General features: G+C 50.0%; 1 protein-coding gene across 3 annotated transcripts in view; it reads right to left on the bottom strand.

Moving 5' to 3' along the window:
* Window positions 1-22523, bottom strand: part of Iqca1 (IQ motif containing with AAA domain 1) — a 126518-nt gene that overhangs the window by 11659 nt on the left and 92336 nt on the right. For all 3 annotated transcript variants that reach the window (XM_063237055.1, XM_063237057.1, XM_063237056.1), the window contains 3 exons: window positions 17860-17967; window positions 14425-14624; window positions 829-915 (listed from right to left, as the gene is read on the bottom strand). In XM_063237055.1, the coding sequence (XP_063093125.1) occupies window positions 829-915; window positions 14425-14624; window positions 17860-17967 (395 nt within the window). The remainder of the gene's footprint in view (window positions 1-828; window positions 916-14424; window positions 14625-17859; window positions 17968-22523) is intronic.

The raw sequence follows: 22523 nt of genomic DNA, 5'->3' as shown, positions 1-22523 counted from the left end.
CTGCTGAGAGTTTCTGAAATGACAGAGCAATCAAGGCTCATTTGGAGAAGAAAAGATTGAGCTTTCATTCTCCATCCAAATCATCGCTACCTGCTAAAATGATGTATAATACATGGAGATCAAAAATGATTAAAATCCTTATGAACTTAATCAGAAATTCAGTTAACCACTATTTGCTTTGGTCCAAATTGATGTGGAATAACAATCGTGTGTATCCGCGATTTTTTTTAACTTGTGAGAGATTTGCTGGTGATTTGCGGTGTGTGTGGGGGAGGAGAGCTCGGGGAGGGTGCATGGAAAGGAGAGAAAAGGAGGAAGGAAGCAATCCGAACGGGGCTCCCTGGGCCCCCCCGAAAGCAGCCCTTAGCAGCTCTGTTGACGCTCTTTGTTCGTAAGTTTCAGGTCCTTTGCTATTTATTATTATGAACAATAGGAAATCCTAATAATAACTCCTACATGTGTCATCCGCTGTAACGGAGCAGAGTTCTCAAAGTGATTTCTTCCCTCTGAATTGTATGTTTGGGTTGCAAAACACTTTTTTCTCCCCGCTTTCTTCTCCATTTTCTCTCATTTTCTTCTAAATTATACCTCCTAACATCAGACCCCTGAATCCTTTCAGATGCAGATAAGGAGAGAGAGAGAGAGAGAGAGAGAGAGAGAGAGAGAGAGAGAGAGAGAGAGAACTCTGCAGGATATTTAAAAGCCCCATGTCTCTTTTTTGCATTGAAAAGATAAGAGTTTCTCAAAACAGTGGCCGATGGTGCCTCGCACAGAGGCCTCCTCTGAGCCAGGAGAGGTCCAAGAGAGAAGGGCAGGAGAAGCCCTCACCTGTTTTTCGGTGTTGGGAACTTTTTTGTAGAAGGTTTTCTCCGTGTCTTGGATCCACACCACAGATGGCTGAAGCTGTCGAGCCACCTGCCAAGGAGAGGGTACAGCCTGGGTGAGGAGCGGGCATCTGAGCCCCCTCTCCCATAAACAGCAGGGCTATCGGGGCATGGAGGGTGCCTGGGCGGTGGGCCTACTGGGCTCCCTCTGCATGCCTGCCTCCCTTCACCTGTGGCCACCCCTGCACCTTGGGCCTGGCCTGTCGCATACACGGTCTGCTCTAGAACCGTGAGCCTTCGGGCCTGAGATAAACCGGTGACTGACTGTTGAAGATCAATGGGAGCTGGGCTGTGAGTTTTAATCACAGCTTGCTTGCCACCCCTGGGTTTATTCAAGTTTGTTACCAGGCGAAAACCTGTTTCAGCACGAGGGCCCCTGCCACGCTATTTGTTCGGCTGTGCTTTTGTGGCCCAGGCTCCCCAGGGAAGGCAGGCGGCTCTGAGCCCCTCCAGGGCAAGCAGGGCTTTGCGACAGAGCTGGGCCGGGCCTGAGCGTGGTCCAAGTGAATAATTACCACACACCTAACAATCTCTTCAAAGCACCCAGTGAGCGCAAAGTTCAGGTATTTTTGCCACAATTTGTGCTTTGTGCAAAATTGTGACAGATAAAAGCTGTTTCAGCCACAGAGAATACTCCTATTTATATACTTCCTAAACCATCATGAAGGCGGCAGATAGGACTTTAAACCAAGACAGTTGTCCTGTGAGTGATGACAAAATCGCTGGAGACACCCTGGCTGTGATTTTTTCTCCAGCATTATGTACCAAGCAGCAAGTCGGAGCTGGAAAACAGATCATGCATCTTCCAGTGCAGAAAGGACAGTGGCTGAACTGGATCCTCGGGCATCCCAGCAACTGGGCCAGTGTACTCCTGGTGCCCAGCTGCCTGGGACATACAGGGAGAAAACAGCACTTCTACCAAGCGTCCCTTGGGAGCTGTTTAGCATTTAGACCCAAAGCCACAAAGTCTAAGAATTCCTGTATCCTAAGTTTGAGTCTCAGTCCCTAAGGCAGCATGGGTGACACCTACAGGGAGTGCCAGTGGCCAGGGACTGAGTGGGGTGTGCTGGGTGTGAGGCATAAGGGTGCCACATTAGAGCTGGCAGGTTCCAGGTGCCACCTCCTGCCTGGGTCTTCATGCAAGCACGTGGTACAGCTTGCCCCCTAGCTTGGCCCTGTGGAGTGTGCCCCATTGTTGTCACTGCATTTATAGATGGGGACCCAGAGAGCTGAAGATACGAAGTGGTGGCCTGGGGCACCTGGTTGTCAAGTGGCAGAAGCAGGACAGAGGGGCAGGCTGGCAGGTCCAGCAGGGCCGCAAGCAGGGTTCTCTCCTCTGCTCTCCGGGAACACAGAGAGGGGCATCAAGAGCCGCTGCATCAGAGAGAACGTGGGCCCCTGGGGTGTGAAACAGACCCAAGCCCCTCTCTGCTGATCTCAACACCCTGCTCTTTTCCTTCATGGGGAACCGCTTCTCCCACTGGAACCAAGCCCCAGCCTGTCCACCCCTATGCCTGCTGAATCTGGGGTGCTCTGCATGCTGGCCTGGCCACAATGAGTTTATTTTTGGCACTGGAATCTGAATAGCTATCTCTTTAAAGATGTCTAGAGGAAAAGACCAGCCCAAATTCCATCAGAGCACGTCTAAGCTAAGGTTTGGACCATCAGTCCTGTCTGTGTGCTGGGTCTCTGCTCTCAGAACTCTAAGCAACAGTTATGGCCAGTGCTGCCCCGTGCTGCCTCCAGGGTGCTGTGTGCATGGTTTCCTAGGGGGAGGCAATGCTGTCCAGCAAATCTCACAATCTCAGAACAACCAGCTGCCGGAGCTTTTATCAAACGCCATGGACAAAGGCTGCTCTTCCTGTCTCCTCTTTCCCTCCTCTGTGAGCCTTTATTTAATAAAAGCAGCTCTTGGATATGTCAAAGCAACTTGTTAAGTTAATCTCCAACTTAAATATGCTAAAATTCTCCCACGGAGGCCGTGAGGGAAGTGCAGAATGCAGGGAGTCTCTGGGCTGGAGAACCCAAGTTCCCATCAGGGTCGTGGTCCCAAGGGAGGTGCAAGGAAGGCTTGCATGTCAGCGTGTCACCCAGAGCCCATCCACATGGATCACGTGAAGGCACTGGGCTCCCTGATATAATACAAGGACAGGAAGAGGCACAGATGTGGGCCCCCTAAGCACAGCAGCGTCAGCCCCTCTTGGGGTCCCCATTAGAGGTGGTAGCTCAGGGTGGCGTTGGCCACAGCTTGTGCAGACCACTGTGTGTGGGCACAGGGCCACGGTAGGCAAGGGACCAGATGTGGGAAGACCCACACGAGGGCCTGTGTGTTCCTGTCCCCAGCACTGCAATGGCTGTAGCTGGGACCAGCCCCGGGCAGCCTGGAGGACAAGGCTGCTGTCCAGCATTAGGGGTGTTTAAGCTGCCTGTCCTGTGCTCAAGGGTGGCTGAGGCTGGAATCTGCAGCTCAGTACTTGGGTCTCCCAGCCCTTGTGGGGACACATATGACTTGACCTTCCTGGTCCCCACTTCCCTGCTTCTTTCTCCTGCAGATCTCCAGGGACTTCCATTAGCTTCTTGTGCCAATGATGCCAAACTGGTGTCAGAAGCACCACCCCCTGCCCCCCCAGGGTCACATACCAATGTAGTGCCTGCCTTCTAGAAGCTTCTGGAGTCAACATAGGCCAAAACTGACCTCCCCTTTCTCCGACTTGAAGTCCTTGCCTTCTGCCAGTTCCCTATGTCCAGCCATCTGACTCACAGATGTGGGTATCCTCCCTGGATTCCTCTGCTTAAAACCCCAGAGTCATCCATGGTGCCATGATGCCCGCGGCAGCCAGAGGGCCCTCACTGAAGTGGGCTCCAAGGAGCCTCTGTGCACTAAGAGCTGCCCTAGCTTAATGTCAGAACCTCCTTACTTCCTGGCCCTAAAGCAAACAACACAGCGAGATGCTGTATGTAGAAGGTTTTAAGCTTCTTGGGAGAAACTCAGTTTAGAGTAACAAAGGCAAACATCTCAGTTCTTCTCAGTCCCTTTAAAAGAGTTTAAACTGAGGCCACCAGATAAGCTGCTCTTATATCAACAACGGCTGGTCTAGGCTACGTTGCATCCTTACCAAAGCAGGGGCCCCCTCTCTCCTGTGTTCAGCTGGCCAGCAGTGGATTTTTCCCCAGCTTCCATTTGTGAGCCTCTGAAGCTGCAGACACAGTTCCCGTGTGTTAGTGTCCCCGCCTCTTTCCACTCTGAACTACATAAAATGCACAAGGCTTGGACCACGGGAGACCCGCGAGCTTGGGACAGTCCTGAGACCTGCAGGCCTGTGTCCAGTTCCTGGGACATGGCTGCTCGGATGTTTGGCTGGGCCATTCCGCTGAACATGGAAGTTAATCCTGCTCCTTTAACTTGCCTGTGCCTTTGGCCTCCCAGGGGAAATTCCACACTTCCTGCATTTCTTAGCACCGACAGGACCGGCAAAGGGATTCCTTTCCCAGGCTGTTCACCTGCTCTGGGGACACACAGGCTGGGTGGAGGGCTTTGGAAGGGCTAAACTATTATTGAATGTAACAGAAAACATTTCCCAAGAGAGGTCTTTGACAATGACGGCCAAGTGCTTTCAGATGCAGGACAACACTGCCAGTCTCAGTGACCACACGGTCCCTTTTACAGGCGAGGTCGCCGAGACAGAGGGACACTTTTGAGGGCTGAATGTGTGTCCAAGAATCACTGGGGAAGGACTAGAGCTTTAGGAGCACCAGGGTCTGCCTGACATGCAAGCTTGTGCTGTTACATAGATGAGGCACAAGATGCCTTTCTGAAGCATCTTGACCTTGACCTGTGTCATCCTCTATCATCTTCTTTCCAATAAGAAGGTCCCAAAAATTATCCCCATTTGAATGAGTGGCTAGGGGACCACACTCCGTCCTTGGAGTAGATGAAAGATGGGCGAAACTGCCTCCGGGGTAAGGCCCCAAGGAGCCGAGCCTGCCTCCCTTAGAGGATGTGGACTCTCAGGGTGAGCTGGCTGGAGAGGGAAGGTGGAATGTGGAATAAAGGCTCCTTTTCCTCTCTTCCTGCAGAAACCAAACAGAGCAGCGTGGAAGTGCCAGGCACAAGGGCCATAAAGAGCAGTAATGCAGGGGCTGGACTCAAGGAGCTCGTGATGGCAGGGGAAGGGAGGAAGGCAGCTCAAGGGACAAGTATGAGCAAGGACCACCAGTGACAGACAGTGAGGCACAGCAGGGGGTGACCAGACAGACTGGAGAGAGGGGTTACGGCTCAGGTCTAGATGTCCCCCAAAGCCTCATGCGGTCATAGGTGAGGCTTTTCAGAAAAGGCTTGGTCTGCAGTATGTGAGGCTAGGACCCAGGCTGTGTGATTACCAAACGAATCTGCTGCCTGGCTTGGCCTAGCCCTGGGAGGATTAAGGATCCCCACCCTGAGCGTGGTGCTGTCGCCCGGATGAGATAGAAGGGACAGAAGGACAATGGCCTGGCTGTGGCCTCCTGCTCTGTTCGTTCGCTGCTTTGCTGACTTCTCCTCCTCCTCGCCCCTCTGCCACGCCACCTGCCTTCAGCCATTCAGTTATGAGCTGAAATCTCTACAAACTGTGAGCGAAGTTAACCTTTTCCTCTTCTAATTTTGGGTACCAGGTATTTTGCCTCAGCAACAAGAAAAGTAACTAAGTCAGGGGTGGGGTACAGAGCCCAACTTCCGAGGTGTTCAGAAGGTCCTGGCTGGGGTGTGTGTGTGCTGCACACTGAAGACAGTGGGAATGAGGCACCTAGTGCAGGGGGTGGGGTCTGGAAAGGCCCAGAAAGGTTGTGGCTATGCAGTGGTAGCTCCGCAGTGATGGAGAATCTGGAAAGACTTTAATCAGAAAGTTAGATCCCATCTGTGATACAAAAATCCTGTCCAGTGACTGTGTGAGGCCTTCCCTGGTCTGGCCATGGGGGGACACATGGGCAGTGGGCAGCCAGAAGCTTCTGAGGGTTACATGGGAGGCTGAGCAGGTGGAGCTGGGGACTGCAGGGAGTGGAATGAGGAAGGAATCGGCCAGGCTTGGTGGGAACGGGCTGTGGTGTGCCTCAAGGAAGGGGACGGTAGTCCAAAGACAGCCCTGGACGAGGAGGCAGTGCCAAGCTCAGTTTGGGCCACTGTGATCCTGGTGGCAGGGGGCAAGAGGGAGCACAGAGGAGTCCAAGAGAGGCAGGGATAGAAGGGGAACAGAGGGAGGGGGCCCCAGAGGCAACAGGGAGAGTGGGATGCAGCTGGATGGGGACTGAGTACCCTGGTGACTCCACAGGAAGATGTGATGGAGGGGCAGGGTAGTGGAGGCGAGAATCTGGGCTGTGGGAGATGGCCCCGTCCTTGAAGCCAGAATAATAGCGGAGTGGGTAAAGGTGGACAGTGCAGCTAGGGGCTTGGTAATGAGGGGGTCGTTGGTGGCCTTGGCTGAAACAGAGGGACAAAGGGCAGGGGATGTGCTGCTGAGAGCTGGCAGGAGGGACGGAGGCAGAGGGGACAGGAGAGTCCTTCCCAGCGGGTGCCTGGAACACAAGCCTGGGAAGGTGGGTGCAGCGTCTTCCCAAGCAGCCGAATGGGTTTGGGGCTGAGGGCGGGAAGACATGGCGGGTAGGGCGGGAGGGCTGACCCTCCTTGCCTGAGGGCCCAGGGGTTGGTAGGGGCCGCTCCAGGCGGAGTGTGGAGCCCAGGTGTGGCTGCAGGAGGAGGCCTGATGGTGAGACAGTCTCTTTCTTCCGGGAGCACTAGAGCAGTGCTCCTCTGCCAGGGAAGGTTTCAGAGCGCGACTGAGGCAAGGCCGGTCCCCTCTGCCTGGCATCCAACCCTTTCCCACCCATGCTGATGGTTTTGTCTGCTTCATGTGAAGCCTGTTCTCCAATATCACGCTAACCTGAGGCACCGTAGTTTACGGTTCTAACTTCCTGTTTCTGAATATCTAGATGATACCTGCCTTTCCCTCAAATCTGACAGTGCTGAGACTGTAGAGGGGAATCTGCTGGCAGAAGGGGTCTGGGGGGGGGCCTGCCTGTCCTTACTGGGGGCAAGACTGTCTAATCCTCTCCAGCAGTAATCGAGGACCTATCTGGTCTCCCCATCTCCCCTCCATGAGTATTAACCATAAAAAGCTCTGCCAATTTGCTAATGAAAAATGGTGTCCTTTGTTCTTTTAATTTTCATTTAGCTATGCAAAGGCTTCTCTTAAATTACCCACAGATAGTTTGAGGTCATGGACAATTAAATGTAATTAATTCATAATTGAACTTCTCTGAAGCCATAGGGGACAGTTCCAGGAACTGCCAGCAGAGGGCTCTTTAGTCCCATCAATGGGTTGGCCTTCTGGGCCACGATGGAATCAGACGAATTTCCTAACCTGCCTTTCCCTCCTTGTGGTTTTGACATTTTACGCCCTCTGAAGGACATCCTCGAACTCCATACACAGCGTGTTTTGGCGTTGAACCTCTGGTCTGCTCGCTGGAAGTTTTAGGCGGACAGGGGTCTATTCTGCTTGCTGTAGGCTCAGCAGGGAAAAGCCAGCTGTTTTTTCCAGGCACTGTGCCTCAGTTTACCAAACTTTGAAGAAACTCTTATTCCTTCATCCAGTGCCTATGATGGGGGATGTGCGTGTGCCCGGCTCTGTGGCAGGAGACACCGGGAGGTGGGGACACCTGTGTGGTCTCCTTGGTCTCTGTGCCCAGGTGCCGCTGAGCTGGGGGGATGGGGATGGGTGCGGGTTACTGGGGGGCTCACCTTGCTGTCTATTTAACACTCAGCACATGAAGTGCTTCTTTCTGCATTTCCACTACTTAAAAATTACTCTGAATTTTTATTTCCTTGTGACACCTTCAAGTGTAACCTTGGACGCTATTTCAAGTCGTGGCTGGAATTTAGCTTAATTGATTAACTTGCAAACTGTAAATGACAATCAAGAAAGGAACAGAGGTATCCTAGAGCCGGGAGTCTGGCCAGGCTCACCTCGGGTGGAAAGCGAGGTAAACTGAGGCAGAGGAGGGAAACAGAGGGAGCTGGGGAAGCAGGGGCGCAGGGGTTGGGTGGGCAGTGGCTCTGATGGGTAGCATTCGGGGTAGCATTGGTGCTTTACCAATGGCCAGGGCCAGGTTCAAGGGCAGGGTGTGAGGATGGGGCGCTGGGGCCACCAGTCATCTAAGCACATGGGGAACCCCTCTTTACAGCCCCTCATGGTGTCGCTGCAAGGTGAGGTCTCACTGGGTTGCTTTGGGCCTGGCCAGCCAGGGAAGCACAGGGCTCTGCCAGTGCGCATCCGCCTTCTGTCACTTCCCCAGGAATCCCCACGCTTTCCCATGTGTGTCCAGGTTGGACACAAACTCTTCACCCGCTGTGGCAGCCAGCCTGGCCCTACACGAAGCCTCTTTCTGCCCTGAACTAGGACCATGGCGTGCTCCAACACACCAACCCATGGCCAGCAGCTCCCCTGTCCCAGCAGAGGCCAGCACCCTACCACCGAGACATCTGATGGGCTGTGACTTTGGGTGGGGATGCTGGGTCCATCTTAACTATAGACAGGGTCAGGGTTACCAGGCACACAAAAAGCACTGTGAAAGGAACCAAAGACAGGAAAGAAGATTTCCAGCACTGCTCCCCCAAATGACAGGAATGATGGGGTACATGCATAGGAAGCACTGGGAGGTACTTTGAGGGAGATTAGTGGCTACATGTATTTTACCATAACGAAACTTTATAGTTTAAATATTTGTTGTAGCTTTTGACCACACCTTCCATGTGGGAACTCTGTACCCTTTCAGCTCAGTTTTTCCATGAATATAAAATCACTCTAAAAATAAATTCTGGAGTCAGGTGTGTAACTCCAGCATTCCGGCAGAAGGGTTGCAAGTTTGAGCCTCATCTGGGCAAATCAGTGAGATTCCATCTTAAAAGGCCTGGGGATGCGGCTCCGTGAAATGGTTTTGGGTTCAGTCTCCAGTGCTGCCAGAAATATTATCTCTGTGTTTAAAAAACACAAGGGTCCAAAGTCCTTCTGTGCCTCCTCCCTCCACTGACACTGCTTTCCTAGAGATGATCTTGGCCTTCTTCTAGCAGAGTCATTCACCTCTACTGCTGCATCTAAGTGAGCGCTGAGTCCTTGCCCTTGAGTCCCTGCCATCTCCTGTTCCCCTGTTGATCGGGTGCTTTGGGGTCAGGTGTCAGCCTTGTCTTTTTCCCTACTGAATTTCCCTGAGTGCAGGAGGGACTCGTGCACTTAGCACACTCATCCTACCTTCGCCATGGCCGGGGGACCCCTCAGCCCTGTGCCCCTAGGCCCTCTCTCTAGTGCTGGCCCTGAGTGGTCAGATCCTTGTGCAAGAGGAAGAAGAGGTGGCCAGGACCCCAGGCAGGAAATCTCCCCTGCCCAGAGTGCAGGCTGCTGGGCTCTCTGCCTGGTCTCCTTGACTCTGCAGTGAGAGTCCAGGCCGCTATTACTGACACAGGTATCAGGGGGAGGTGGAACTCTGCAGGACAGTGGGAACCCAGAGCACCCCAGAGCTGCTAGCTCCCACTGGCCTGCGACCCAGGACCTTCCCCTCCTGGGGGAGACAGGGCAGGGAGCCCTGAGGCTGGCCAGGACTAATGTGATTGCTTGGGAGTCAGGCTAGGCTTCAATCTGGATCCTAGCCCTCTGCTTCTTTTGTATTTTTGGTCAAATTAGGCATTGTCTCAATATTCTTTTCTGTAAAGTGGGGACCTTAATTCCTGTCTCATTAGGGTGTTGACACAATACAAAGGGAAAGTAGATATACAGCTCCTTGGCATGGGCCTCACTCCTGGCTGGAGGTCACCAAAAGCCCCTTCTACTCCTCTGTCCCCCGATTTACTACTATAAAAATTTAGGAGCAACACAGGAAGATCACAAATTCAAGATCAGTCCAAAGGTCTTGGCAAGACCTTGTCTCAAACGGTCTGGGTGTACAGCTCAGCATTCCCCAGGCTCAGCCACCAATATCAGAATGAACAAACAAAATGATCACAACAAAGAAACAAAACAACCCCCCAGCCCCCAGACCCAGAGAGGCTGGTGCCCACCTTGGGCCTCCTGTTGTCCACAAAACGCTTATTGAGCAGCCATCACTTTTATCCTGTTTATTCACTGGCTAGATGAGTGTATTTCCAATTTCCCAAGACCCTCACCTCCTTTTCCACATAGCTTTAGTCCTACAGACAACATGAGATGACAGCTGTTTGCTGGTGCAGTAAAGGAAATATGCTTACTTCGTTTGGTCTCCTGTTAAATTATTGTCTGTGAAGTAAAAGGATCCTCCACAAATGATGGTAATGCAAGGGGCCTGAACTCAGGGTTGTGTAACAAGTCAAGGACAGCTGCCCTGGGTTGTCTATAGCGAGGCCCCCGGCATCCCCTCAGAATCCCTCAGCGGCCTCCCCGTGGGTGAGTTCCTCACCCTCCGGACACTTGGGAATTCTTTACGAGGAGAGGCCCGCTGCGGTTTCATCTCTCACAGATCTCCTGTTTGCTGTCCTCCACCCTGGCCTGCATCCTTTGGTTCCCACAGCACAGTGACAACAAGCGCCAGCTTCCCACTCCTGATGTCCCAGTGCCAGCACAGTGTTGCTTCCCTTTGGTTAACGAAAAGCAAATACCTCTTTGCAGTGCAGATAGCTGTGTGCCAGCCCCCCAGGGCATGGTGGCCTCACTGCACACAGTTTTTAATTGAATGCGCCCACTCCCGAGACCTCTGGGTCTTCATTAATCAGTTGCACATGCAATAAAGGTGAGGCTTAATGAGGTGTGTGTTGGGCACTCTGACTGGAGGCTGCCTAGCTCGATAAACGTGTTGTTCCATATTTTAATAATTTGACATTCAGCATTTTGTGGTCCGAGTAATGTCAGTTCTAATAAAGTGCAAAGACAGCTCATGTGATATCAAGACAAAAGCTCTCAGGGACAGGGATGAATAACCTCCCAGAGTGAGGACATGGTGATCAGGGCACTGACTCTGCCCTGGGTTCAGGCCAGCAGCTGTGAGGCACTTGGGCAGCAGGAAGAGAGACGGGCAGTGTAGTGCACTTTCAGATGCAGGCTGCTTCCTGAGGTTCTGGGACCGAGGCTCTGCGATGAGTCCTGCAGGGACCCACAGCAGCACTGGGTTTTCTTATTGGTAAAATGTGAACAGTGACAGGGCCTGCTTCATGAGGTGGTTGTGAGAGCTGAGTGTGTTAGTGTGGACTGGGTGTCTGGGAGATTTAGTTGCTCGCAAATTGGTGATGTTTTTGTATTTATGGGCTTCTGTCTGTTACCCAACAGTATCAAATGTCAACAAAGCCTAACGTTCCAAAGGAACACATTCAGGTGTTCTTTTTGCCAAGAGGATGGGTTTCTTTCACTTTTCCCCTGAAGATCTTAGTGCTAGGAGCTCCAGGGCCTCAAAGGCAGGCCGCCTGGCTTCCAAGTCCAGCTCATCTCTAAACCATTGGCTGATCTCTGAAGTGTGCACAGAATGGAGGACTGCAACAATCCCAGTGAAGAGCAAGAGTGAGAGAAGCGAGATAACTGAGCCCAAACCTCAGCCACGGCCAGGTCAGAGGAGCTTGGTGCACAAGGTTTCCAGGGCAACCTCGAAGTAAAGATCCTGTCTCAGGTCTAAGGCAGTTATTGCCCAGGACTAGGGCAAAGTCAAAATAGACTGACATTAATGACATAGGAACCAAATCCTCTGTAGCCAGCAATTTAACAGCTGGTTAGAACAAAGTCCAGCTTGCTTTGGGGCTTCTGCACAATATCTAATACATGTTAAAACTTATTAATCATATGAGCAAGTGGAAAATGTGATGCATACTCAAGGCAAAATCAGTGAAATGCTCCCTAGTAGAATCATCAGATAAGGACCACAGGGCAACTTTAACATCAAAGACTTAAAGGCAAAGATGGTCACCTTGAATGAACAGAAGAAATCAACAACAATCCTAGTAAGAAAATGCAAATGCTAGAAGTAGGAAATAAAATAACAGAAATAAAAAAATCTACAAGATGAGATTACTAACAGATTGGAGGTTGTAGAAGAAAGGATATGGTGACTTAAACATGAATTAATGGAAATTATTAGTGTGGAAACTAGAGATAACAGATACTCTGTGACTCGTAGAATAGTAACAAGTAAATATGTATGTAAGAGGATCTTAGAAAGAGAGCATAGGGTAAAAGATTTTTTGGGGGGAAATAATGGCCCCAATTCCCTAAATTTGGTTTAAAAATACATGTTTAGGCTCAATGTATACAGCAAGCCACAAGTTGAGCAAATACGAGAAACAACAGGTAAGAACACCTGAACACATCGTAGCTGAATGGGTAGAAAGCAAACTAAAGAGAAATCCTTAAAAAATTAGAGAATAATGATCCATACATGTAGGAGATAAATAGTTCAAGTGTTTAGGAATGTTTCATCAGAAATAATGGAAGCCAGCAGATGATGGAATGATATTGAGTGTATAATATGCCAACCCTGAATTCTGTGTTAGCAAAAATGTCCTTAAAAAGTAAAGGAAATGTAAAGATGATTTAAGACAAATGAGCTGAAGCTAAGGAAATTTGCTGCATCAACTTGCACTAAAATAATGATAAAGTCTTTCAGCTGAAAGAAGAAGGAAGCCAGAGGGAGAAGTGAGTTGCTTGAGAAGGATGGTGCTATGGGTTGTGTCTGGATGTCCCCCGAAAGCCTCACGCAGTCATGGGGGAAGGCTTCTAGAATTTGTGATTGACTCCTGGTCCAATGCTGGGATTGTGGGTGTGAGAGTGCTACCCTACCCTAGGGTAACCTACATGCACTTTGAGGGAGGGAAGGAAGTGAGCTCTTCCCCTTTTGCTCTAGCTGCTTTTGCTGTTTTTCACTGCCATGAAAGCATGCCATGCTGCCACATCACCCAGCCTTGGAGCCAGCTGATTATGGACTGAAACTTCCACAAACTGTGAGCTAAGTAAACCTTTCCTTCCTTCATTTTGGGTGTTGGGTATTTTGTCTCAGCAATGAGAGAAAAGTAACTAAGACAGATGGGGAGTTGAAATGCTAAACACATGGATGCACATGAAAGGGGACATTCTACTGTGGTACTTATAATGTTTCTAGGTAGAAAATGTGTGATAATGAGAATTTAAAGGACAGGAATAATAAGTGCCTTATACCATTGCCAGCTTCTCCCACTTTATGTAAAATGGCACAATATTGATTCTACAGGACAGGCAAGTCAAGAATGACTCCAAATCCATAGAACAACCACTGAGACATAAAGCAAAGTATTGCTGAAAAGACAGAGCACATTTACATGAAACGCAAAAGGCAGGGAAAGTGAAATTGAATAAGGAAACTAGAAGATTATAAATAGGAAATGACAGCCTAACTACGTGAATGAAGGCGTTTAACATAAAGAACAATAAACTTGAAGCTAACATGGCCACATTAATATCAGACCAGGTAGATTTCAAGACAAGGATTATTTCTAGAGGCAAAAAAAAAAGACATTTCATAATGACACAATGACCAGGAAGGCAGCATCCTAGCTGTGGATGCATCTCCTAAAGGTGCCTTAGCATGGAAGAGGCAAAGTTGACAGACCAGTAGAGAGAAAAACAGTGATACACAGGGCTGGAGGTCGGGTGCTGGCAGAGCAATTGCAAAAGGAAAGTCAGTAAGAAGACAAAGAGCCGAGTCACGGAACGAGAGAACGTCTGTGGTGTGTGTGTCTGACTAAGATTTGCATTCAGAGGATACTAAGTGCTCTCAAAATCACACATCCACAAGCCCTTCAAAAGCAGGCAAATGACTTTAGCAGATGTTTCACAGGAAGAAGCTACACGAGGACCGAAACCACATGAAAACAGCGGCTATGCAGCTGGATGCTGGGGACTTGATTCCTTCGTGATAACTTAGGGGGCAAAAGAGAGTGGGAGTGTCCCAGGGGCTGCAGGGAGAGGACCACATGTCAAAGGGGGACAGCCTTCTGCGGTCACTTGTTTGGGACTTGTCATTAGCTCATGGGAGCTACAATCATTCCTGTCAGGGTATCATATCTGTGACCCATTCCCTGCATCATCACCACTGTGCTGTGGAGCCCCTAGGGAGCAGAGCTTGATGGGACCTTGGATACTTTCACTACTGTGCTCTGCTTAACTTCCTGCATTCTCCACCGCAGTGTCCAAGGTACACAGCCCTGCGCTGCACGCCACCAAGAAAGAATATCACAAAATGCAAATATCTGACGCCAAGTATTATGGCAATGTGAGCTGAAGAAAGAAACCATGGATTTAATTTTCAGCAAGACTCCTACTCACTATGAAGATTCCTGTGGCCAGAGGGGCAGGAATGGGTGGCAGAGGAGGATATTTTTATGGAAAAACAGGCTGTTTGTAGTTGCAGAATTCTCAGGCAGATGGGATGAGAAGTCATTTATGGGAAGACCATTAGAGAGACCTGTGTTCTTGGCTTTAAAAAGGTATTTGCAGGAATTAAAATTGGAAACTGAGAGTGCAGTGGGTACCTTGAACACAGCCTGCAGCATCATCTGGAGCCCGTTCTTGCCTGGGTATTTCCCGGCGATGTTGGCGGCTGACAGGTTGAACAGGTTGGCGCCTGTTTCTGTGCAGATGGCATGGACCAGCATCTTTTTTCCTACCCCGGATGGCCCGGCCAACAGCAGCGATTTCACCAGGGGAGCCTTCTCGTGCACTGTTGCAGAGCCTGCAAAAGGCAGAGGCAGCGGCTCTAGCACTCTGCCAAGAAGGCCTGCATATCTGCCCAGGGACACCTGTGGGCCGCGAGTGCATTGTGGGACCAGCAGATGCTGGGGTCACAGCTGCTGTGCGTGGAGAACATGCCCGGCCTCCTGCACCCCAGCGCGCTCCCCGCTACCTCTGATTGTTAAGTCAGCTCTAGGGTCTATGGGGTTCCTCTCCCATCCTTTCTTAACACTTTCCCAAACTCATAATTTTAAGGCGCATTCCTGCAATAACTATGTACCACTGGCTTCATGTTTTGTGAGAACAACATTAAGTACTATGAAATCGTCAGAAAGGAACGCAGATATACCAACGATAAGGGCTGAGAAGTGTTTATTTCCTGGAACCCTCTTTCCTAGCATGCAGTGATGCTCATGGGATAAGGGAAGACTACAGTTCAGGTGGAGAACAGGCCTGGACTCCTACCCCCTGCCCTGCCTTCTGGACTGCTGCAGAGGAGCTGGTCTGACTCTTGGCAATGAAGTGAGTAGAATTATCATAGTCATTCAGAGGCCCCGCCTCTTTCTACCAATTCACGGTCCCGTACTTGGTCTCCATCTCAGAGAGCACAGGCAGAGCTCTTACTGTACACTGGGTAATTAGGTGGCCTAAATCCAGCCCTGGCCAGCTTTATGAAAGAAACCTCTACTGTCATGTTGGTTTGCTTTTGTTTGACGTCCAGGCCTTCTGTGATCAGCTGTTAAAATGCCCGTGTCCTTGTTATCATTCTTTTCCTGTCTTTCTTGTACAACTGAAAAGGTACGGGAAATCCTCAGTGGCACCTGGTTCACAAACGTAATTTGTTGCATGATTCTGGGGGAAGATTCCTGTGTTCATGTTTGGGTGGAAAGGTGGCCACAGTTGTGCTCCTCATTTGATGTGAGGTTTGTGAACTGAAGCCAAACTCTGTGTAAGGCTTCTGTTCATGAACCAAATTGTTGGCCCCAGAAGTGTTCAAGAATGGAGGCATGACTGTGCTCGGTTGCTGGAAATTGCACAATTACACATAGTTCTCCATATAAATTTGGAAACTAGTTTTGAACAAGTCATAAGAATAAAATCAAATCTGCATCCTTTATTCCTGATTGGCCAGGGGCACAGTGATGTCAGGAGGTGGGAGAGACCCATCCATCCTTTATTCTCTCAGCAAGTCGATCCACAGTCCTCAAAGTCTGGCCACAACACATGAACGTTTTGTTCTGTACTTGGTGTATGGTTTGTTTGTTACAACATGGGTTGTGCTGTTCCCGGGTCTTGTGAGGAGTCCAGGGTCATCAGGACTGACCCGTGACTGTGTGTCCTTACTCCACCTCCTTGTAGCCGACTCATGGCTGTTGGGCCATGCAGTCCTTCCGGCTACCAGCAGGCAGTGATCCTGTGGGGCTCAGGTGGGAATCGTTTTTTTGGGGTGGGCATGGGGAACTAGGCCAAGTCAATGCTCCTGAAGGTCAGGGGTGGCACCACCCACCAGGCAGCAGAGATAGATCGTCTGTGACCAGCAGTGATAGATCGTGTGTGTGCATCCTGAGACACCCAAAGTGCTCCTGGATCTGTGGCCTGGGCCCTGCCCTCCCTCCAATCCCTGGTATGAAAGGATGCTTTGTGTAGGGCCTTGACTGGAGGCCGTGTGTGTGTGTGTGTGTGTGTGTGTGTGTGTGTGTGTGCATGCGTGATTGTACACATATGTGTATGTGTGTGTGCACACCCGTGTGTCTTTACAGATTCAAAAAAGATTGGATATTTGCTGCCAAGAGTCTGCAGCCAGAGGGGAGCAGAGACCCAGCTATGGAGGCAAAGGGTGCTCAGCTCCACAAGCCCTATGGTCTCACAGAAGGACCTATGGCCAGCTGGGGGCGCCTGTGCCGCCCTCAAAAGACTGGGAGCAGGGGAAGCGCCATGGAAAGCTCAGGGGAGGGGACACAGCTGCTCTGGGCCCTGGAGCAATGGTGGTGACTCTCATTGGTGAGATGGTGGACGGCAGGCAGAAGGGGTGAAGGGAGACTGGTGCTGGCCCTCAGGGCTCCTGGACATTGGCTGGGGTTGCAGCTTTGCCATGGGTGCTGGCTGTGACCAGGGCTGGGAGAGGTGGACAGAGGAGACAGAGGGTGGAGGACATAGTCTGGGTGGGATCAGCAGCAGGAGACACAGAAAAAGGTGGGTCTGACTGGATGGAGAGTAGTCTGGACACTGCACCTGGCATCAAGCTGCACTGGGGAGGTCACTGGTGGGCAGGAGGGTCCTGGCATTCATGCATTTCCTGTAGTTCTCTTTGAGAGACCGGAACGCTGCTGGTTCTTGGAACCTGCCCCCTCCAATATTTAGAGGGTTAGGAGGAGGAGGAGGAGGCCGGGTGTGGGGTGCTGAGTCCAGCTTGGCCTCCTCCTTGTTCTCACCATCCCAGAAATACTTACCAATCTGTAAGAGCGGGGACAGTGTCCATCCTCCCAGCTCCAGGGGGAAATGGGACCATGGGTGTGTCTCTTAAGGGGCTTTGCAATGAGCCACCGCCCCAGTCCTTCACTATTTTTATTCTCAGATAAGTTCTTGCTAAATCACTGATTTGCCCAGTCCCAGCTGAGAATTTTGACTCTCCTGCCTCAGCTTTCCAGAGTGCTGGGATTACAAGTGTGTTCCACCACACCAGGCTCAAATGGCTAGCTCTGTTTCATGGCAGCCATGGAGCTCAGCAGGGGACGGTGCCTGCTGCAAATGGTTCTGGTCACACAGGGACCAAAGCCATAGGAAGGAGAGCTGCTGTTGTACAGCACAGAGAGACACCTTTCCCTCATTGCTGGGCATACCACAGGGCTTGGTCTGAACCGTGCGAGCCTCAGCAGTGACAACTGACTGCAGAGAAGACCTGCAGAGCCTCCTGGTGAGTACTAAGACCTAGGCCCAGTCACAGAGGCTGGGGTGTGAGAGGCAGGTGGCACTCTGGCCCCCCTCTGACGTGGCCAAACTCACCCAGTGGAGCGTAGGTCCTCAGTCCAGACCCAGAAATGGCATAGACCTCCCTCTCCACCCTGTCTCCTTCTGTGCTGGTCACACACTGCCCAAGTGGAGCCAGGTTGGCTGTGAACTCTCAACAGAAGAAGCTGAGCTGCATGACCCTTTTGGTGACAAACAAGAGCCCACTTTGGAAGCAGCAAAGGGTGGGGGAGCCACCCCAGCTTGGGGACACGGCACCTCAGGCTCACCTAGCGGCAAGATCCCATACAAGGTGATGAGCTGCCGCACGTCCAGCAGCGAGGGCATGGGCTCTATGGTCAGGTGGCGCAGTGTGGTCCCCAGGTAGCTGTACTCGCCTGGGGAAGAAGGAAACCCAGGGTCAGTGGCAAGGAAACTGTGCTGGCCCAAGGGCAAATTATCACAGGATACAAGTCACACATTTTACAGCGCCTGGAGCTGGGTTGTGGAGTCACTGCAGGAGCACATCTTTTCTCAGATAAAGGTTGGAAGAAAACCAGGCAAAAGAGAACTGCTGTACTAGCTGTAGTACCTGGGAATTATGTTGAAAATCATGCTAGCCTAATTATTATTATTATTATTGTCTTTTTGAGACAGGGTCCCACTATGCAGTTCAGGCTGGCCTTGAGTTCATTGTGTAACCCAGGCTGGTGTTGAACTCACAGCGATTCTCCTGCTTCAGCCTCCCAAGTGTTGGGATTAGAGGCTTGTGCCATCTGGTTTAGCTTAATTTTTTTTTTTAAAAGATAACAATTGCATATTGGGCTACATAAGATGAGAGGGTTTTAAAATGAGGGACATAAAATAAGGTTAAGTTATCGTAGGAGGTTTGCTCTATTTATATGCTAAGAGATTATGTATAAGTTTGCACACATTTTAAAAATAAATTATTTAAGACTCATGTGAAATTTGCATTTGAGCAGTGAAATTCCGGATGTAAAATGCAGCCATTTGAATGGAAAGGTACGAGTCTAATTTGGGATAAATAGAAACATCTCTTTTGAAAGGAGTGTTCATTTACATTTTTATCATTTTTTAAGGGTTACTGGAGGAATAATACAGAAATAAATCTTTACAGGTTTAATTAGAAGATATCAAAGGGCTTAATTGTAACTAGCCATAAATCTGAAGTGTTATTTTCTAACTAATTTAGATAAGGTCACCAGGAAAATTAGTTTGGCTGTCTCCATTTGTCACAAGGATGGACCTTTATATACTCATGTGATTCTCTGGGTTTGTATCAAAACCTGGTATGAAAATACTCAGTGAAGGAATTCCAGCGTCCTGATTTTATTTCCAGGCTGGCTTCTTCCTCCAGCAAACACTGACCCTGCAGAGCCTCGGCTGCTACCCCCACACAGCAGGTCAAACACACACACACGCGTGTAGGTGAACTACTGAGGCTATCGACGGCGTGCAAGCGTCCTCAAAGGCCAAGAAAATGAGAGCTGAAATTCAGATCTCAGCCCATGTTTGCTGGGGGAGGGAGGCCTCCCCAAGTCTCCGCAGGGAAAAGGTATAAAGTCCTTGGCAAGGACGATGGCATTGTTGTGGGGTGAGTGATAATGGAAGCTGCCATTACAGCTTCGGGTACCACGCTTTTAATGAGCAGGTAATAAATAGGAGGGTAGTTAATTTAGCTTCCGCCAGGATAGAATGAGATCCGGCAACCGTTAAATGGAGCGCTTATTGCCAGTAAACATGACACTAGAGGGGATATGAAAGTGACCTCGATTTTCCTGCTTGCATAAGCCCGTATTAATATCCAAACATGCCATGTTCTCTAAGACCTAACATATTTTATTCAGACAAATTGTATTAAGTGGAATTAGTGGTATTGGGTCTGAAAGAGGCAGAGATCTGATGAGCCCGGGCTGTTTGCCAGGTAACAGACCCCACTCTGAAAGGCAGTTATTGTGTTTTGGGATTGCCTGGAACATGAGCCATGATCACTTTTCTTCCCTCACTCAGTGATCAGGAAGCCCCAGGTTCCCTGTGTGGACATCAGAGATCCCGTAGCAGGGAAGAAGAAAATAGCAGAAAAAGTGTTTCATGTAGAGAACAGGAAAAGGCCCAGGAATCATAGAAGATGGAAAGAAAAGGAACAGGGTACATGATGGGGGTTGAATTGCGTCCCCCAAAGGGCCCCTCCCCACAGTGTCTCTGCCGGAGACCATCCTTGGAACAGGGTTGTTTGCAGATGTGTTTGGCTAAGACAAGGCCATGAGAATAGAGTCTAAATCCAACAGAGCTGGTCCCTCTATGCAAAGGGGAAGTTTGGAGACAGAGAAAGACATGAAGGGGCAAAATGCTAGGCAGAGGTGAGGCAGAGTCGTAGCCAAACCTCTCTACACCAGCAAACACCCAAGATCACCAGCTGCCAGCAGGAGCAGGAGGACCTGGAAGAGGTTTCCCCACAGCCCCGGAAGGAAGGAATGCACTCTGCCCACACCTCCAGCTCCAGCTCCGACTTCCACCTCCAGAACTATGAACTGGTAAATTTCCATTGCTGAAGCCACCTACTGGCTGTATTTGTTATGGTTACCACACTGATACAGAAAAAGCAAAATAATAGAGCAGAAACAGAACATCAGAGCTCAGTTTAAAAAGCCATGAGAAAGGAAAAATATCTGATATACAAATGCAATCAGCTTTAGGGGCTGGGGATTTAGCTCAGCGGCATAAGTGCCTGCCTTGCAAGCAGGCAGTCTGAGTTCGATCCCTGGTACCCTACCCAACCATAGCATTAAGAAAGGAATGAAGAGCCGAGCCGTCTATTAAAAAATACTAGCTGCTTAAGTAAATTCCTCAAAGACAAAGGGTAGAAGAACAAGGAGTTGGGGTTCTGTGAGACAGACTGCTCTTTGCCAAGGGGCCTCCAAAGGCCCATCACGGATGCTGGTGACCTACACAGCCCTAGTGGTGCAGCAGGGACTGTGTATATGGTTGCCACCTGCTAAGGGAGTCATGGTGCAGGTATACTCCAGGGCTGCTGGTGCATGCACAGAGTTCTCTGGCTATGATACTGAAGGACTGTGTTGACATCTGGTGCAGGCTCCCCAGCTTTGGAAAGCAAGTGTCGTGATGACTCAGTGGAGAGGGCACTCTAGGGGATTGGTCCACAGGGCAGCTCCGCCAGATGGTGCGATGAGTTTGCTTCGGACGTTTTCCACGTGCATGTGTGCAAATCACAGCTTCTGGGATCGGATTGTAACCTGCTGAGTCTTCTACTCTTAGGGCAGGGGGCAAACACAGAGGCAAAGGGAAGAACAGTAATTGGCCTCGGATCCATTTTCAGCCATGGGTGGCAGCTGCTGAGTTGCGGGTGCGGCAGGATCGCTTGCGGGGTAGATATGTGTTTGTTCTCCCTGTTTCCTGTGATATAGGCAGAGATGGAGGCGTGGCTGTGATTCAGGTGGTGCTAAAGGGAGGGTGAGGACTGCAAATCATTAGACTCTAAAACCCATCTTGTGTCCCCAGTGGTGGCCAACACAGCTGGAGAGAGCGTTCCTTGGTCTGCTGGAAATGTCCAGGCCACAGACCTTTGGGGATCTGAAGGACTCCACATACCTGTTTGATCCCAACTGGAGGACTCCATACACATATTTGATCCCAATTCCCTCAATGTGGGAAGTCTGCATGGCCTGGAAAGTAGGAAGTCTGTTCCTAAATCAGAATTGGGTTGGAGGAACCAGCTATCAATGACTGCAGGACCATCCAGAGAGTAAAGCCCCCTAGAGCCAGTCAGCTCTGTTTCACCAAACCCGAGGGTGCGGGAATGACGGATAGGATTGTAAAGCAGCCTCCTCTATGGCCGGTTCTACCAAGTGGGCTGAGATCAGATCAAGGAAATTGAAGATACAGATAAAGACACAAATCGGGAGGAGGCTGTAAGATCAGAACACTTCCCAGACCCCTGCCAAAGAAAAGGCTGAATGAGGCTTCTTTATCATCTGCCAGATGAGCAGTCAAATTAGCAGCTGGGCTCAGGGTTTGAACAGGTTAGGTTCAGTCCTGCTGGCCAGACTACAGGATGTGCTGTGTCATGTCAGAGGCATGTGACCCCACCTTTTATGGTTTTTGTGACATTAGCAGCCACTGATGGCTAATCTCTACCAAAACCACTACCAGTTATGGTGCCTGAGAGCCGTTACATTCTTTGTAGGTCCTGGGTCTTCCTTGCATGTCCTGTGGTTGTTTTCCAGCTGCTGTCCCAGGCACTGTCACATGATCAAATATGTGCCGCCCTCTCACTCTCTCCTGGACAGGCCTGGTGACGTCTGTCTTGCACAGATTTGCGGGTGTGCACTGAAAGCTGACCACCAGTCTTGTGTCAATACCTTTCTACTCAGTTTTGACCCCCTATAGCTCCTTGGGGTTGGGCTCATAGAAAAAGTTCAGAGACTTTGCACATTGTAGGCTTGTGTTCTGTACTGTTGACAGCAAATTTGTCTGGTTACAAACATCCTTGGGTGCTATTTACTGTCCTTGTCACTCCATTTAGCTCCAGTGTGAGGCGTTGGTGTTGAGGAGTCTGATGGCAGCTGGACTGTCCTTCCTTTATAAGTCACGTGGTCTTCTCACACAGATGTCCAAAAATACTTTTATTAGAATAGGTCCCGGTGTGAGGAAAGGTGTATCAGCATTCTCAGCTACATGTCTTTCTTTATGAGGCTTCAGGGTCTTTTTAAGAAACACTCATGAGTTCTGTTTCTCATGCTCCTGCTATCCTATGCCTTGGTTTTCTTCTTCAAAACCTTGTACAACGGATTGCATGTTGACTGATTTCCGCATTTCACACATTGCTTCAAATCTTTTATCATTTCTTCATTTCTAGTTTTAGTTTAAAAATGTCTTTCATTTTTTATTTCTCCTAAAAGCATTGTTTGTTGTC

This window comes from Cavia porcellus, unplaced genomic scaffold (genome assembly GCF_034190915.1).
Source record: "Cavia porcellus strain 051 isolate PalLab524CR breed Dunkin Hartley unplaced genomic scaffold, mCavPor4.1 scaffold_26, whole genome shotgun sequence".
NCBI lineage: Eukaryota > Metazoa > Chordata > Mammalia > Rodentia > Caviidae > Cavia > Cavia porcellus.
Note: the sequence above shows the minus strand (reverse complement) of the source record. Positions and strands in the feature narration are given on the sequence as shown.